This window comes from Sinocyclocheilus rhinocerous, unplaced genomic scaffold (genome assembly GCF_001515625.1).
Source record: "Sinocyclocheilus rhinocerous isolate Xijiao unplaced genomic scaffold, SAMN03320098_v1.1 scaffold3807, whole genome shotgun sequence".
NCBI lineage: Eukaryota > Metazoa > Chordata > Actinopteri > Cypriniformes > Cyprinidae > Sinocyclocheilus > Sinocyclocheilus rhinocerous.
Genome location: NW_015660506.1, coordinates 729,622 through 747,830, shown reverse-complemented (window position 1 = coordinate 747,830; position 18,209 = coordinate 729,622). Strand labels below are relative to the sequence as shown.

General features: G+C 35.7%; 2 protein-coding genes across 2 annotated transcripts; one reads left to right on the top strand and one right to left on the bottom strand.

Moving 5' to 3' along the window:
* The first annotated feature begins 1,121 nt into the window (after positions 1 to 1,121).
* On the top strand, positions 1,122 to 7,369 carry LOC107725254 (sterol 26-hydroxylase, mitochondrial-like). Its single transcript, XM_016534449.1, has 9 exons — positions 1,122 to 1,421; positions 1,693 to 1,883; positions 2,558 to 2,757; positions 3,241 to 3,438; positions 4,143 to 4,306; positions 5,163 to 5,329; positions 5,961 to 6,042; positions 6,168 to 6,371; positions 6,858 to 7,369. The coding sequence occupies exons 1-9, from the start codon at positions 1,203 to 1,205 to the stop codon at positions 7,011 to 7,013; spliced, it is 1,581 nt and encodes a 526-aa protein (XP_016389935.1). The 5' UTR covers positions 1,122 to 1,202; the 3' UTR covers positions 7,014 to 7,369.
* Positions 7,370 to 8,862: 1,493 nt separating this feature from the next.
* LOC107725257 (rho-related GTP-binding protein RhoE-like) lies at positions 8,863 to 13,795 on the bottom strand. The gene is made up of 5 exons (XM_016534456.1): positions 13,394 to 13,795; positions 13,164 to 13,251; positions 10,852 to 10,961; positions 9,964 to 10,092; positions 8,863 to 9,596 (listed from the first exon to the last, which is right to left on the bottom strand). The coding sequence occupies exons 1-5, from the start codon at positions 13,499 to 13,501 to the stop codon at positions 9,351 to 9,353; spliced, it is 681 nt and encodes a 226-aa protein (XP_016389942.1). The 5' UTR covers positions 13,502 to 13,795; the 3' UTR covers positions 8,863 to 9,350.
* Positions 13,796 to 18,209: the final 4,414 nt, after the last annotated feature.

Genomic DNA, 18,209 nt, shown 5'->3' with positions numbered 1-18,209 from the left:
CACTCTCACTCTTAAAGGATGTCCTTAGCCAGTCCTTCTTGAGCACTAATTGCAAAATGCCATTCAATGTAATGTAGCAGGGTTGACTGGTGTGGTAAATGTAGTTCTGTGGGAAGTGTTTGATCATTAAAATTGTGTGTAGACTAATAAAGATTTCTTTTGTGATATTTGTTTGTTGATCATTTTATTGTCTTCATATAGCAGAATATCATTTTCAGCATCTGAGCTGCAAAGTTTAACTGAGCTTCATGTTATGGACAGATTAACTTGATCAAGTCTAATCGAGTAATTGTGAGATAGGAATTGTTGCTCTAATTATGTTGAGGGTTTCAACATAAATCTTTTTGAACGTTATGCAGTGGCTCATGAGACATGCATCTTTTAGATGAAGAGAGACTGTTTGGAGGCACAAACTTTAAAACATGCATTGGTTTGTTTCTGAAACAAAGATGTTGAAATAATGTTCCCTCTATGACCCTGAGCAAGTGTGCATGTAATTTTTTTTTTTTTTGTGTGTGCGTATACTGTAACAGTGTCTCTGTGCTATGCATGGTGATTTTCATAGCCTTTTCCCATAAAACACTGTCAGATGTTTATAAGAAAGCATTAATAAAACCAGGTAAAATCTTTCCACATTTCACTTGCCATGAGTTCATTTGTAACATCATGTGTTGATTTGCAAATATTTTTTTTGATAATTTAACTTATATTAAAAGGGCTTTCTATTCTTTTAAACATTCTATTCCAAATCAGCATATTAGAATGATCTTTGAAGGATCACGTGACACTCAAGACCGGAGTAATTGTTCAACAGCTTTGGTGAGCATAAGAGACTTATTACAAAAACATGTAAAAGTCTTCACTGCCCCTTAAACGTTTGCTCGGTAGTGTATATTCGCTTGAATTTATAGTGATACGACGCAAGATTACATTCTTACATTGTTGATTATAAGATTTTATAGTAGTAACAGTTGTATTTTGGCAGAAACAATGATTGGGCGTGGAGGTAAATGTTTGTAAGGGTAGTAACACTGGCGGCTTTCACAGAATCTCAACAGGAACAGATCCCCTCGAAAACAAGCGAGTTTACTCAAGTTCATCTGCAGGGGAATTGGCGCTTTGCCACAGACTGCCATTGCAGGGCAGCACACTGCTGTAACAGGGCTATTGTACAGACTGAGTTGCGGACTGCGAGATTAGACATGTTTTCCCATTCGGTGCTGAGAACTGGATTATTTTTATGCAAGCAGGACTACGGAGGAATAAAATGCCTGACATCGGTATTCCTCACTCGGACAACCAGTACACTAATAGGTGGTGATAAACAAAAAACCATGGACGACTTGGATGGTCCAAGCTTTCTGACATCATTATACTGGCTCTTTGGGAAAGGTTATTTTCAAACGACACATCAAATGCAGGTAAAGATTCATAAAAAGTGTTAAAAAAAACTAACACGTTTAATCTCCAAATGATTGGCTTCATTTCTGCTGGGAAAGTTATGTTGGGTTTTTAAATCTTTGTTATGTATATTTCACTGTTTTATATCTTTCGCTACTTTATGTGAAGGAGTGGGATGACATTGTCAGTAATTTCCTGAAATTATGTCTGTAATAGAATAGTTATAATATGTAACATGTTTTAAAATTAACACTGAATCTTTATTTACACTAAAATGTGTCATTAATGCAGATAGAGCACAGCAAAATCTACGGCCCCCTTTGGAAGTCCAAATATGGACCACTGGTTGTTGTTAATGTGGCCAATGCAGACCTCATAGAACAGGTTCTACGGCAAGAGGGTCGCCATCCCATCCGTACTGACATGCCCCACTGGAGAGGCTACCGAAAACTCCGGAATCATGCCTATGGACCCCTCACAGAGTAAGTAACATCGGAGACCCCAGTATTATTGGCACAAGCATTCATCTGTTATTTAAATGCATTCATTGCACACATAATGTGCAACCATAATGCTGTCAGCTGCTGCAGAAGTATACATAAAAACATCTGCAGATGTTATGAAGCCACAAATGTAGTGCATGTCTGAACATGAATAGCTAGCAGCTTGCAATTGATTGCTTAGAAAGTGAGTACAAAATGAAAACATGACTGAGGGCACACATTATTGTGTCCGTTGAACAGTTAAACCAAAACCTAATTCAAGAAAAAAAATTATGGAATTTGTATGCTACATAAGCCCATTTTAGTGGGAATAAATAGGGAATTGTTTTTGAGATTTTTCAGTGAACAAAGAAATTGAAATCTCTGTGAAGGATGACAGCAGAGGCAGACAATAATTGCAAGTGTTAGTGGGAAAACTGGTTTTGAGGAATTCCAAACTAAAAAGAAAAAATTGAGGGCTTACTCATTCAGTGTTTAGAGGTCAGCATGGATTTGATCAGATACAGCATAATCAATGTTCTGAACTTATTTTGAATATAAAATGCCTAAAATACTTTTTTTTTGTTAGCAAATTATCATGCAAAGATTTTTGAGAAAGTAATTATGCTGACAGAAATGACAATACTCATAATGTATTTATTGTCCCGTTTCAGAATGGGAGTGGAGTGGCAGCGCATTAGAAGCATCCTGAATCCTCGCATGCTGAAGCCCAAACACGTGTCCTCCTACACCAATGCCATTAATGGTGTGGTGAGCGACTTTATAGAGAAGGTGGCTAAGCTTAGGACAACAAAAGGCAATGACGTTATGGTGTATGATGTGGCAGGAGAACTGTACAAGTTTGCCTTTGAAGGTATAACATATTGGGTAATTCCAAGGTCAAGATATTGAATTATGCCATAGAGTCATTCCCAAGCATTCATATTAGCTGTTTTAATGAATCAAGTGAGTACAAAGGGTCAATGCCACACATTAGATAACAAAGGCCACTTGTTATCCTATAAAGAGCATTGGCCTTGACAAGTTCATAGCTTCTAGTCATGTGCAGCTGACTTTACTAGTCTACCTTTCAAATAGATCAGCATCATAAAAATACCTGGAAAACAATTATGCTCTAATATACTGTATATATTGCCTAATAATATTCCAATGTTTTGTTCCTGTGTAATTTTGATTTTAGTTGTAGTTTTTTTATCACACGTGCACACACACACACACATATATATATATATATATATATACACACAGTACATATACTGTACATAGTTTGATTTATATTTGATAACAAGTGTGGTGTCCATCACACTAATATAGGTTTTTGTCTTTCCTTCATAAGGAATATGCTCAGTGTTGTTTGAAACTCGTATGGGGTGTCTGAATGATGTGGTTCCTGAAGAAACACAGAAGTTTATCTTCTCTGTTGGGGAAATGTTCCGTCTTTCTCCCATCGTGATCCTGTTCCCCAAATCTCTCTGGCCCTACATGCCTTTTTGGAAGCATTTTGTTGCTGTTTGGGATCATTTGTTCAAAGTTGGTAAGTCTATTCCTATTATTGTCATGTTTAAAAGCTAAAAACAAAAAAAAACATTAAATTAATAGAATTATTGTTATGAATAAAATTTTTTTTATTGTTGTCTTGGGATAAGTACGTTTTTTTTAAAAGTAAATTAATAGTTTTATTCAGCGAAGATACATTAAATTGATCAAAAGCGACTGTAAAGACAGTTACAGTATAATGTTACAAAAGATTTCTATTTCAAATAAATGCTGTTCTTTTGAACTTTCTGTTCAGCAGTAAAACCTGAAAAAAATCACTTGTGGATACATTCCACAAAAATATTAAGCAGCACAGATGTTTTCATTAATAAGAAATGTTTCTTGAGCACCAAATCAGGATCATGTGACACTGAAGACTGGAGTAATCGCTGGAGAAAATTCAGCTTTGTCAACACAGGAATAAATTACATTTAAAATATATTTAAATAGTTAAAAACTGTATTTAAAAATAGTTATTAAATTTTAAATTCTAATAATATTTCACAATGTTATTTTCTTTACTGCATTTTTTATCAAATAAATGCAGTCTATGACAGAATAAGATACTTTTTTCACAAACATTAAACAATCCCCCAAACATTTGAACAGTAGTCTAGAGTGTCTCTATTCAAACCATACTCATCAGGCAAGAGAATGGCAATCATCTTCAAATATGCAGTTTTTTTTTTTTTTTTTGCAAAGCGGATGAACTGGTGCAGAAGAAGATGACAGAGATTCAGGAAATGGTGAAACATGGGCAGCCAGTGGAGGGCGAGTATCTCACACCCCTCCTGATCAGTGAACAGATGTCCTTCACTGAGGTTTTGGGAAGCATTACAGAGCTTCTGCTGGCTGGAGTCGACACTGTAAGTATCTTCACTCTTTACGGATGCAATGTATTGCAACAAAGACTTTGTAGTAGTTTCATTTTATAAACAATCTTGCCATTTGCAGCATTTGATTTAAAACTAAAAGAAAGAAATAAGCAATAAATAAGTGTCACTAGTTGTTAGAATAAATTGTTTGAGCAGATCTGATCGAGTTGAGCAGTTGAGCGGTGGAGCACAGAAGCTGGTACCAGGGACCAATTGTCGATTGATCTAGTACTTTCCATTGACATTTAACTGCTATAATTGCTGACACTAATGTTAGATCTATGCACGATTTTGATTGATCCCTTATATTGAACCTTGTTCCAGCCCCATCATTTATGCACACTAAAAAATTATCCTCCATAAATTCTTCCACCACTGTGCCATTTTTATCTGTATTTGAGCTTCCCCATGTAACACTATGAGCATAAAAATCCCCACACCATATTACTATACCTTTTTCTTTACTCCAAATTTTGCTTAATTATAACAAGGATAACTGTCCACAGGGATTATAATAATTTATTATTGTTAGTTTTCCTATTGAAGTCCAAACCTCCACCTTAATGCTTTCCTCTTGTGTATCTATATTTACTTCCCTATATGCCACCCCTTTCACTGTATAAGTAACAGAGGAAGTGAAACTGTTAACTCAGCACAAGCAGGGAAATAGAATGAGACCGTCTAGGAAAAAACAGCTACGTATATATATCATGTCTTGTGATTGCCTGGTGATGTAATGCTAATGCAACGGGGTACAGAAGGCGAAGGCCACAGGGTGTTATAGAATCTCACACTAGTATTTGTAACATATTTGAGATTCAGCATTTTTAATGCATGCTCATTTTAGACATCAAACACTATTTCCTGGGCACTGTATCACTTGGCACGAGAGCCAGAGATCCAGCAGAAACTGTATGAGGAGGTTATCAGTGTCTGCCCTGGTGAAAAAGTGCCCTGCAGTGAAGACATCACCAGGATGCCATTGCTAAAAGCCATCATTAGAGAGACGCTTCGGTATAGTATCTTCTGTATCTCTCAGTTATACTGTGTTATAAACATATTTAAAGGAATAGTTCACCCAAAAATGAAAAGTTGCTTAAAATTTACTCGAAGAAGTAGTTGAGTTTGTTTATTCATCGGAACAGGTTTTGGATCCTCTGCAGTGAATGTGTGCCGTCAGAATGAGGGTCCAAACAGCTGATAAAAACATCTCAATAATCCACAAGTGATCCACACAGCCCTAGTCAATCAGTGGAGAAACCAGAGAAAGCAATATTATGGTTAAAGGACTCATATTTTGTCTATTACAAATACGCAACTGTTCACTTCACAAGACTTATGGATTATTGTGATGTTTTTATCAGCTGTTTGGACACTCATTCTGACGGCACCCATTCATTGCAGAGGATCCACTGGTGAGCAAGTGATGCAATGCTAAATTTCTCCTAGTATGTCCTGATGAAGAAACAAACTCATCTACATTTTGGATGGCCTGAGGGTGCATACATTTTCAGTAAATATTCATTTTTGGGTGAACTATTTAATTAAAAGCTGCCTAATATGCTAGTGCAGTGTGAAAATAGTGAAAACTGTTGTGTTCGCTTGCTAAATTAATCCAGAGAAACATGTTCTCTGACATTCGCAGTTTATATCCGGTGGTTCCTGGGAATGCTCGTGTCGTTGCTGAAAGAGAAATAGTGGTGGGTGACCACCTCTTCCCTAAAAATGTAAGCTGAGCTACAAACTGCCATTTCATAAACAAATACAAATGGAATATGATGTACATTTAATGTTGTATGATCTGTAAACAGACGTTCAAACTAATCAGCGCAGTGTATTTGGTGTTTTCCAGACTCTTTTCCACCTCTGCCACTTCGCAGTGTCCTACGATGAGAAGGTGTTTCCCAATCCTTCTGCCTTCCTCCCTCAGCGATGGATCCGGGAGCAGAAGCAGTTAAGCCAGCATCCCTTCGGGTCTGTGCCGTTTGGCTTCGGCATCCGCGCCTGCCTGGGCCGCAGAGTGGCTGAACTGGAGATGTACCTCCTCTTGTCCCGGGTAAGGAAGGATACATATCAGTCAGCACCATTTCACAGATTTTTCTGTTATAATATAAATAGAAAAATTTCTTCTTGTACCTCACAGATGATTTAAACGTATGACACTTTGGCATTTTTGGTTCTATATACTGTACAGTGAAGCTCAGAAGTCTGAGGCCACATTGACATTTTGATGATTTAAAATAGTATAAAACAAAGGAATGCACATTTAGATCATTCCATGAACTTTGAACCCATCCACGTCACCAATGATTGTCCTGACCCAGTTTAGCTGATCATTTTGGTGTGTTCGTTTTAGATCTTTGACTAATCTGCAGTCCTTCACCTTTGGTCTAACTTCCTCTGCTATTACAGAGATAGTTCTTCTTGTCAATGAGTAACTAAGATTAAGGTTTTAGCATGTTGCTGCCTGTAATTAACATTAAACTTTAATAAACCATGCATGTTTTAGGCCAATATGCCTTAATTATTTTTCCTTCTGCAGTTAATTAAACACTATGAAGTGTGTCCAGACCCTTCAGGAAGGACTGTGAAGCCAATCACACGAACTCTGCTGGTCCCTGCCACATCCATTGACCTGAAGTTTATTGACAGGCAAAAGGAGCAAGAGGAGCCACTCAAAGCAAATGCTTCTGTATAAATAACTGTGCACTTCTCAAAGCAATTCTGGCAATTCTTGCATGTTTACATATTTGATATGACTTATATAATTGAAAAATATAACTACAATGCATAGCCCTGTGGACACAAAGTGCTTACTAAATTACATTGCTTGACTGTTGCCTTTTTTAAAGGCACTTTTATTTACAATAACAAAGACTCGTTTTACTGTTATAAATACGTATTAAATACTGTGAATGTACTCATTTTTGACATTACATTGTATAAATAGTTTTGTTTTAATTGCATGTATATTAATTTGTCAGATGTGAGGGTTTTTAGATCTTTTACAAATAATGTCAAACTTATCTTCTTTTGTGAATGCACCTTATTTTTTTATTATTTTTATTTTTTGTAACTAAATGTGTTTTTTATTTTTAGAGGAAAATAATTTTACAGTTTAACATGTCTAATTTAAGGTTATATTGTCCTTGCTGGTAAGAATATGATAAGAATAATACTAATAATAATTGACCACATGTTGCAACCATTAGAGGTTGCAACACGAGCGCGTGCGCGCGACAGGAAGTTAGTGCGCAAGACTGTCCCAGGTCTTAAAAACCGCAAAGCGCAGTGCGCTTCATTTAGTGCACACTAAATCCACACTATCTCGAATACCGCTCCGGATCATGTTGTGGAAATAAATCGTGAGAGTTTTTGCCGAGATCTCGCGAGAGGTCACGGAAACCTTTCCAATGTATGTTAAATTATTAACAATAGTTAGATATTACATATAATTTGGTAGTAAAACAAAGAGTTGCACGTTTTATTGGTGCAAATGAGTAGTGGTGATTATTTTGTACAACATTTGCAAATGCATTTTATTACTTAATTAGAAGCACCACAAAATTAAATTGTTTCATCTGTTATAGAGACTACTGAACAGACATTTAGAAGTTGATTTTAAAATGCAAAGTATTGAAAAGAAAAATAAAGCTCTGTAAACACTTGCATTTTTACAACAGTGTGTCCCATCGGGTAATAAAACAGTTCTACACACACTTGTGGTCTTCATGCTCACTTGGACCAAATACAGGAAATACGTCATATAAGTGGTCAAGTGCAAAGACCGCAAGTGCGGGTATTTGGACAAGGGGTTTGTCCACAGTTTGCATGAAATCCTTCTCTCATTAGTTCTGATGCCCCCGTGTGGGTGACAATTGTAAATGCAATAAATATAAATATTCCAGCGTTTACATATTTTTGTTTTTCTGTTCAAATTTTATAGCAACAAAAAAGCTAAGTTTGACACTTTAGGCCAAGGCAATGCACAGGTCTAAGAGCTGATTAAATGAATGACATAAATTATCTATAAGAAAGTTCATATGGAATGTGTAAATGAATTTGCATCCTGTGATAATGATTTTTAAAATGTTTTCATTTTTTTGTTTTGTTTTTTCAAAATGTTTTTCTATCCCAACCTTTTAAATAAATTTACCATGAAATAGATTTTGCAAGCCCATCAACTAGGTGCATTCTCCATCTCTCTAAAAGTTTATTCTGCAAATTATTTGCCTTTTGACTCATTAATCTTTCAATAAATAAAGGATTTTTAGCATACAATATTTTTACAGTATTTTCATATTTTCCCAATTTACCTGAGTTTCCAATTATATCCAGCAGATGGTAGTGTCGGATCAAACTAAATGCACTAGAAAGCCGTAAGAAGCTATTTTTGCCAGTGTCAAAGAAGGACGTTTCAGGTACAGTAGCTTACTGTATAATAAATCATAGTCCGTGATTTGTTTTACAACTGTGACTTAAAAGCAAGGTTTTTAGGCTGTATGGTGTTTGGGATGGATTTGCATATAATGACATGAGTTAACAGGTTTTTCGAGAGGTATGCTTCATTTATTGCCTCATATTAATATCTCATATAGAAAAAAATACCTACAATGTATATCTGTGACATTATTTGACACTTTTTGGTGCAGTCAGGTCTAATAGTACAGGACTAACGTTAGCAACACTGACCATGCGTTAATCCAAGTTAGTTTAATCCATAAACTGGGAATACGCTGCAATGAAATATTATAACACAACAAAATGCAAAGGAAATTCTTCTTTGGACAGCTTCTACAAAGTTATAAGTGCTCATTTGGCAGTACATAGGAACATTTTCCCTGCTTTAGGTGTTTTATGATGGCTAAAAATGTTTCGAGGTGCTTTAAAATGGGGAGAATAGACTGCATCATCATTAATACATGTCACTGACTCAGTCGTACATATTGTGAATATAGTCATCAATGCCCCATTGGACTTGTAGAAAGAATCCTGATAGGAGAAGGAATGCATGCAGACGAAATGGCTTCTGAAATCACATGATTGTGCAGGTTTTTGCCTTGGTCTTGTGTAGATGTGACATTGAGTCCAGCTCAGGCCTGTTAGATACGTGTGAAGTCCTCTTGGTGGCTCTGCTGGACTTGATGCGCTTCACATTCTTGTTGCTTTTACTGATGCAGGCCAGTGTGGCTATGTGAAAAATGTCCCTCACGCTGTTCTCGGACTGCTGCGCTGAGCACTCGATGTAAGGAGCCGAGATCAGCTTAGCCATGTTTGAACCCTAAAGCAAATAGTTAGAAATGACTCAAATACCTGATTTCCAAAAATATAGGAAAACGCATATAAAGCTATTTAAATTTTAATGTACAAGTATATGATTGTTTGCAACAATAATGATTATTTGTATGGTTTGCAAACTAAGCATCTTAAAGTATAAACACAATAATATGGTACTATGCATGTAATTATAGCCCATCCAACACCAAGGGGTCCTTGGTTAAACATACTTTAGCTACTACTAATCCTATGGTACTTCAAATACTAGCCTAAGGATTTAATTGCATTATTTTCTAGTACAAGCTTTTGAAATTGTATGTTGCATCTGTTCTTTTTTCATTGAAGGTATGAAATGTTCTTTAAAAACACACCTGGTCATACGATGAAGGAATGTCATTGGACAGCTGCACAAATGTGGCCAGGTCTGCACGCAGGTCTGACTTGCATCCAACCAAAATGACTTTAGTATTGGGACAGAATTCTTCGATTTCTCCCTTCCACTAAAGGATTTAAAAACATAGTGTTAGATGACAATCATAAAATCATATGTATTTAAAGAAAATTCTGATACATACCTGTGTTCTTTTTGTTAACTAAAACTATTAAAAATTGCATTTTTTTTTTGTAATAAAGCAAAATAAAATACAAAACGTGTAAATATTAGATGAAAAACAACATTTTTAAAATTGAAAATGAGAAATATCAGTAAAACTGATTGTTCTTCATGACTCCATGACATGATCAGATACTAACACACATTTAGGTTTAAGTATAATTTTTCCTTCTAGCCAGTGGAGAACTCTGGCAGACAGTATAGTGATTGGAGCAGTTCTCCTATACACTCCTGATGACATCAGCATAGAGTTGGCACAGATCCACAGATCACTATAGTCAGTGGGAGCACCAATGGAGACTGAAGCGCCCCAAAATGGCTAATTCTTGCTCTCTCAAAACCTCTTGCCTCCCAATGACATCAGAGGTTACAAAGCATTCTGTGGCACAAAGGCTCTGTGATTCTGAGACCCAACGTAAACAAGCTCTTATTGGTTGTCGTTCTCCCCCTCATGTGATAATCAAAGGATCAAAGTCCTCCCACACATCCCCTTTCTCATTCATTGGACTCTTCTCTCAGATGTCTGGACTTTTGTTCTCATTGCCACAAAGATGGGGCTTGTGAGAATATCCCAACCACAATTCAGAGCTACAACAGTTTATAAACATTCAGCATAGATGAACAAATGTCTTTAAAATCAGCTTACCTTCCTTAGCACATTCTCCAGAGTCTCTGGTCGACCGATATCAAAACAGATGAGAACTGCATCAGCGTCTGGGTAAGAGAGGGGGCGCACGTTGTCATAGTATGGAGACCCTGCAAATAGACACAAAAACACTGTACTAATAAATAAATTATTTCTTAACATAAACTAATACATTTGAACAATAACAGTACAATGGAACGTATAAGTTGAGCGTGTTACATTTATACAGCTGAATTATTTTAAGGTATGTTGCTATAAGATTTATATGCACACTTTGTTGAACCGCTGCAATTAACTCTTATTTATATTATACTTATATTTAATACTTATACTTATATTTTATTTATATTATTTAACTCTTATTTATATATTCACAATCTATCAAACTGTTCAACAGCATGTATACACATTTTATTATACTATTTTTCTTTATATTTATTATAGCTTTCATTTATATATATATATATATACAGTTTTATTTTGAGTTTTAAAAATGTTATGTGCTTTTGTCATTTTAGTTCCCCCACCTAATATTTCTGTTTAGCTTTAATTTGTTTTTATTCCAGTTTTAGTCATTTTAGTACTTCAACTTATTCATTTCAGTTAGTTGCCAAGGCAGCATTTCAATTTTTTAATGTTTAAGTTTATTATCTAATAAAATTTTAAATAAAATTTTTTAAAGGGTTTTAAATAAATAAATAATAAATAAAATAAAAACAAATAAATAAAAGCTTCTGGCAGACATACACAATACAGTGTGTCAGAATCCATGTACATCTATCCTGGAAAAAACAGTGAGGAGTTTTTTTTTTTTTCTTATCTTTTCTTCTATATTTATTAATTTACAGCATGCAGTTGCATAGAACATCCCCATAAACTACAGTCATTTGACAGTACAAAGTCTTTAAATAAAGTCTTATAACTAAAAGTCAAAAGTAAATAATAATTTTCCTTATCTATTTATTGAAAGTGTCACTGCGAGTAAAATCTTCTATGGACATTCTAAGAGGTTCGACTACTGGTTGATTTTCTGTTGGGGTCCCTGCATGTGCAAGTCACTGTCCCGCTATATGAAGACAGCACATGTACTCAGGATTCAAGCTCAGTAAATTAGGTTACAGTGCTATTCTGGGAGGTGAGTGTTGAATCTGCTCTAGAAAGTTTGTAGGGCTTGAAATGAGTTCAAACCTCAGATCATTAACCATCATTACTGAAATATTTAAAGGTCTCATTTTTAAATGTCTGTCCAGTCTGATAAAAGGATGGCGAGCAGCTTCATGGGTTGCTCACAAAAACATAGATGAGGAGGGAAAAGATGATAACTGTAAATTCAGATTTCATAATATATAAACAGATTTGTCAATCTATAAACAACTGTGTTGAAAGAAATCATGCTACGATCACATACTACCTACATATCTGTAGTTTATTTTGAGAATAGTATTACCTATAACAACATTCATCTGAGTCATTCTAGAAGTGTGGGAGACAAGAGTGAGTCTGCTGTGAGAACATCACACGGGCAATCCGTGTTGAGTCTGTATCAACTGGATTGGTCTAGTTTACTGAATCCTGAGTACATGTGCTGTCTTCATATAGCAGGACAGTGACTTGCACATACAGGGACCCCAACAGAAAATCAACCAGTAGTCGAACTCTTAAAAAATACTCTTAAAAAATAAAGCTTACAGTCAACCAAACACAGTTTTACAGCTTGATTTAGTTGAAGAACCTTTTTAAGTTCCACAAAAAACTTCAGACAACCATGCATTCACAGAACAGAGAAATTAATATGCTGATAGTGCAACATGAAGAGCTTATATTAAACTTTAACTAAACTCAAGATGTCCCTATAAACATTGCTTTTGATAAGAAAAACCTGAAACCAAGCTGAACTAAAACCTTCATTTTTAAGTGTATGTTAATAAAATATGAAAATAGTCCTAACACTCACTTTTACATTTTTGCTCCTTCTCCAACCTCATCATCCCACATATTCATGGATTTATATTTATGAATTTCATTCACCTATGTATCATATAAGTCTAACAAGAATCTCCGTGGTCCTCCTCACCCAGTCCCAGTCCCAGTCCACCAGAAATGGTAGGAGGTTCATGGCCTTCAGAAAACTCCATCACATAGCCCACAAAGCCCAAAACCTCAAAAACTGTATTACAGCTTCTTTAACGACAAATAGCCTACATACATATGTGAATGTGTGTGGAGTTATAGGAGGCTTGGATAAAAATCTCTAATTTAATGTCCCCAGAGACATCAAATTAGCTACATCAAATGGTTTTTCCTCCTCTTACCTGAAGTATCCCAAAGACTGAGCTCAACTCTCAATGTGTCCACCTCAAAACTGGCTGTGTAGTTCTCAAACACTGTAGGAACATAGTTCTGTGAGAGAAAGAGCAAAAGTTTGATATTTAACTAAACAAAACTAACTTGGGGCTAAAACATAACGCACGTTTTGCACCCATGGCACAAATTACATTAAAAATCGGATTAATGTTGAAAGCGGTGACTTTTTTCTACAAACCTCTGGAAAGGAGTCTTTGGCAAAAACATTTAACAAAGACGTCTTCCCACACTGAGTGTCCCCGACCACAACTATTTTACATTTCAAATCGTGATGGTGATCCATCATGGACTAACTGAACCTCATCTCCATTCACTGTCGCTGAACATCAGCCGGTTGACCTCGAGTCTGCAGTCTGTCCATGTTACAGTAGCCTATATGAGAGAAATATTCCAGTACTCTGTTCAAAGTGCTTTAAGTTGTCTTCAGTGTCTTCGGGTTGTGATAAAGGTGAGTTATGAGTAAAGCTGAACCTCGGCTCTCTGAAAAGTCGCGAGGCGTATCCTCTGTGCGCTGCGCTGAGAAATAAACCGCTTCTACCGTGTCGCTCTGGAGTCTGTGAAACATCCACATATTTGTGTGATGAGCGCAGCGCGAGACCGCCCCTCGCATCAGCTCGCATTCCAGCGCTCGAAACAGACAAACGGGATTTTCTGCAGAGCTGTGACACTAGTTAGGCTATATACATAATTTACGACTGGGATGTGATCGATTAAACAGCCAGTAGCCTAAATATGGAACTTTTTAACTAAAAACTGTTAGTTACACTATCCGTGTGTGGTCCTTAAGAGTTTTTAATACTTTTAAAGAAGCCTGCACCAAGACAACTTTTATTTAATCAAAAATGAAGACAGTAGGCTAATTATTGTGAAATACTATTACAATTTAAAATAACTGTGTTGCATTTGAATATATTTTAAAAGTAATTTATTCCTGTGTTGGCAAAGCTAAATTTTCAGCAGCCTTCAGTTTTACTCCAGTCTTCAGTTTCACATGATCTTTCAGATATAATCTAATATGCTGATTTATTTGCTCAAGAAATATTTCTTTTTATTATCAATGTTGAAAACAGTTGTGCTGCTTAATATTTTTGTAGATTTATATTATATATTTTATATTTTATAATTAGGAAAAGAAGAAGAAGCCTTAACTGTGATATTTATCACAGTTAAGGCTTCTTCTTCTTTTCCTAATTTCTGCAAATAACTTTTTTTAAATTGAAATGCTATAATAATTCATGATGACTCAACACTGACATTTCAGTAACAGTCTTGATTTTAAATACTAACCAAATTATAGGATGATGTCTTGTAAAATAGGCCTTTGTTCATAATGATGGTTTTGCACAGACTCATTGGCCCATTTTGGACACACTCATTTTGAATTACCCAGAGCAGGAATGTTCTCATGTTGGAGAACGGCCAGAGCAAGAAGCTGCTCCATGTCTGAATGAATACTACATCCTCACAGTCAACCAACAAGAACTGTCTCCTTCCTGGATCATTTACAGATCATGATAAATACTTGTGAAATGCTTTTAAGAATACTGTACACATATGGAAACACTTGATGATTATTTTTCCACTTCAACTTGTGATTTTACTAATCTTCCGACCTAGAAGTTAAAGATGTATTATTCTTTGTCTTCAGAGCAAACCATTATTAGCACAATATTCATTTTTGTTTTATCAAATGCAGCTCTGATCATTGGATACTGTAACAGAACTGCTAGCATGTCCCCGTGTGATGAAGAGTATCTGTATTCATGTCTGTCAGCATCACTGTCTATATGTTTGTGTCATTTCCTTTTCTGTCTCTAGAAACTCTATTGGCCCCAGCTGGTGTAACTTTGTGCTGACTGAACAGAAATACCACATGTGCTTTACACAGAACTGAAAAATCGGAGAGGTAGCGGTCGCTAACTGTGTGGAAACATATGGATCTGATAACACCATTTTTTTCGAAAAAGTTATTCACAACCCCCGCTGGACCACCGGAATATAGAATAACAAACTGTGTGAGTCTGTGGAATGTGAAAGTTAAACATCAGGCATGGGCCTCTTCTGTTACAAGGCAACTCCTCACCTGATAAAAGAGCTCTCCGATTTTAGTTTCAGTGAGGAGGGAAAGACTCTGAGATGGAGGCAATTTGCCACAAATCTGCTGTTCCCACCACAGAGACATGAAACAAACTAAAATATCCACAGTATATTAAGTGCAAGGACAGACTAAGAAGGAGGTGTATAATTATTTAGATTGTGACCATGTCATGAGAACATATGAGTGATTGAAAGTTTGTGGCAAAGCACAGGGTCATCATGTATGTTTTTCTTTCTTTTTTTGGAGGGGGGGAGGGGTGTGTGCAAATCTTTGTCCCAGATTTGTGCTCAAGGCAAGATAAAACAAAACCAAAGAAAAAATATCATCATGTAACAGAATCAAATGAAACATTCATTGGAAAAATTTACTTGTATTTACAGAAGATATGGGTATTTCTGAACCCTGGAAAATAATATATTATAAAAATAAAAAATAATAATAAAAAAAATTACATGTCTTCCAATCTCAACTAAAACATATCCAGTTTTCCTCATATGCTGCTGTAATCTCAATGTGAGTCAGTGCCAGGGGGTTTAAGAAAACACTGAAAAGATGAAAGCTTTCGATTTGTGGTAAGATAGCACACCTATCACACATCAGAAAACAAGTCTTAGCAACTAAAATCACACCACCACTGGTACCTTTTTTATTCTCCAATAAATGGTTTTTGCCTCTGGCTCCTAGTGGTATGTTGCAATGCACAGAAAGCAGGTATCTCTGAGCCGACCGGTTAATCTAGTGATATGGGAAACGACTGCATGTGGTGGCTTGTTGTAACTCAGGATGTTTTTTTCTTTAAAACCCCAGAGATGAACAATTTCTCATTATTTATGTCTATTCCTTATGTGTCTTCTCCACTGCTTGCATCTGAGACTTTTTTTCTCTATAAAGATTGCAAATGTCTTAACTGCTATGCCTGTTTAGTAATTCTGCAGTTGAATCATTCTGAAATCTGTCAGCCATTCCAGTCCCTCAGTTACATATTCTTGAGGAACGACAGCTTGGATCAATACTTGGTGTTCTCAAAACACCAATACAGTCCTTCCAATGAGTAACGAAATAAAGCATTCTCCCTGATTCCAAATGACAATTAACAGGAATCAAAGAATATTTATTGAAAATTTGAAATTGTGGAGTATTGAAAATGAAATTATGGAGGACTTCAGTATTCAGTGTATATATATATATATATATATGTATATATATATATTTTTTTCTCTCTGTTGAACATAAAAGAAGATAGTTTGAAGAATATTAATAATCAAACAGTTACTGGTAGCCACTGACGTCCATAGTCTTTTTTCCATTTGTGTTCAAATGTAGAAAGAAAGTAATATAGGTTTGGAACAATTGAAGGTGAATAAACAATGATAGAATTTTCATTTTTGGTTGAACTATCCTTTAATGATTATGTAATATTGTTGTAGTGTTTGTCTTATTGCCAAGCTGATTGTTTTGCATTATGGAATATTTTTTTTCCTTGCCAGAATGCTTTGTATATACAAACGCAACTGGCACCATCTTGTTTTTCTGTCAAATGATAGATGACTAAACCTGTAAAAATATGAATAAATGAATTAATGATAATGCACTCATTTTTTTTCCCTTATAATAATTTATGTATTTATTTATGTATGCATTTATTTATATGATTCCCAATTATATTTCCCCCTCCAATATAAAAATGAGGAGAGGTTGGTTTACCCCTAATGACTGATCCATTACGAAATGTACAGTTCAACTAAACACATCTTGCTGCCTCATCTTATAAGACAGAAGTTTTCCTGTGCGTTTAACTATGATTAATCCACGCAATTATTAGTGAATGGGACCCACTGTCATGCTATAACGAAAAGGGCCCTCAAACTCCTCCCCAAACTGTTGCAAAAAAGTTGGAAGCACACAGTTCTCTAGATAGAGAATCACTGCGGCCTAGCATGAAGATAAGAGTGGTTTTCACTGGAAGTAAGAGGCCTAGCCAAACACATTTATTTAAAAAAAGGGATGACCTCATAAAAATTTAGATTTCACAAGAAATCCTGCCATATTGCAGAATGGCTCTGTCTCTTTCTCATTTCATATCAAACAGAAACACATTTCTCTTCAATACAATTTTGATGTAGCCTTGTTGAGAAGCTGTCAGGAACAGAATCATGTGCTGTCACATGTGGAGACTGATTCATGACTGTAGTCTTACAGGAGAGGAAATAACTTACCCAAGGAAAAAGACAAAGTCAGAGCCTGAAGATAGACATTTTAATTTTATCGTGGTGGTTTTTGATGTTAAGAAATAGATATATGGAGGTAGTGAACAATTTTGCATATTTGAAAACTTGTTTGATTACATGCATATGCTTCACAATAAGGTTATATTCAGGAATATTAATGCTTTTGATATCATGAACTAACAATGAACAACAAATTTTACTGAATTTTCACAGAATTTAAGGTTAATGTTTATAACATATAAATATAAATTTATAATAGTTTCCTCAGCACACACACTTGCCATTAAAAGAACAAGACATCTTAGGACATCTTTTGTGCTTTTATCATGAGAAATAAGGCAGCCAAGTGGCCAAGTGCCACTAAAAGACCATTGGGGGAAAACCTGAAGCTACTGTAATTCCATTACACCCCACTGGAGTAAGTGCAGTGCAGCCATTTTCAACTGTGGCTTTGTTGAGGAGAAGCCCTTTAGCTTTAGTACAGCTTTAAGATGTTTAGTTGCCACATGCTCATTGATAGGACTGACAAACAGTGCCTGGAAATGCAATTCAGTGCTTCAGGGTGACCTGGAATGTCCTTTCGAGTTTCAGAAGAGCATGCAAGGCAGTGAAAGCCTTTATATGCCTCAACAAAAGCCTTCTGTCCTTTACAGAAATGGGGACTGTTG

Bases quoted from the DNA above. Each gene is read 5' to 3' on its own strand.
- LOC107725254 (XM_016534449.1), top strand. From the start codon at position 1,203: ATGTTTTCCCATTCGGTGCTGAGAACTGGATTATTTTTATGCAAGCAG. The intron at 3,439-4,142 runs GTAAGTCTATTC...TTTTTTGCAAAG, and splicing joins GGATCATTTGTTCAAAGTTG to CGGATGAACTGGTGCAGAAG. The intron at 6,043-6,167 runs GTAAGCTGAGCT...GGTGTTTTCCAG, and splicing joins ACCACCTCTTCCCTAAAAAT to ACTCTTTTCCACCTCTGCCA.
- LOC107725257 (XM_016534456.1), bottom strand. From the start codon at position 13,501: ATGATGGATCACCATCACGATTTGAAATGTAAAATAGTTGTGGTCGGG. The intron at 10,962-13,163 runs GTAAGAGGAGGA...GTCTATTTGCAG, and splicing joins CAGTCTTTGGGATACTTCAG to GGTCTCCATACTATGACAAC. The intron at 10,093-10,851 runs GTAAGCTGATTT...TAAATCCTTTAG, and splicing joins TGGAGAATGTGCTAAGGAAG to TGGAAGGGAGAAATCGAAGA.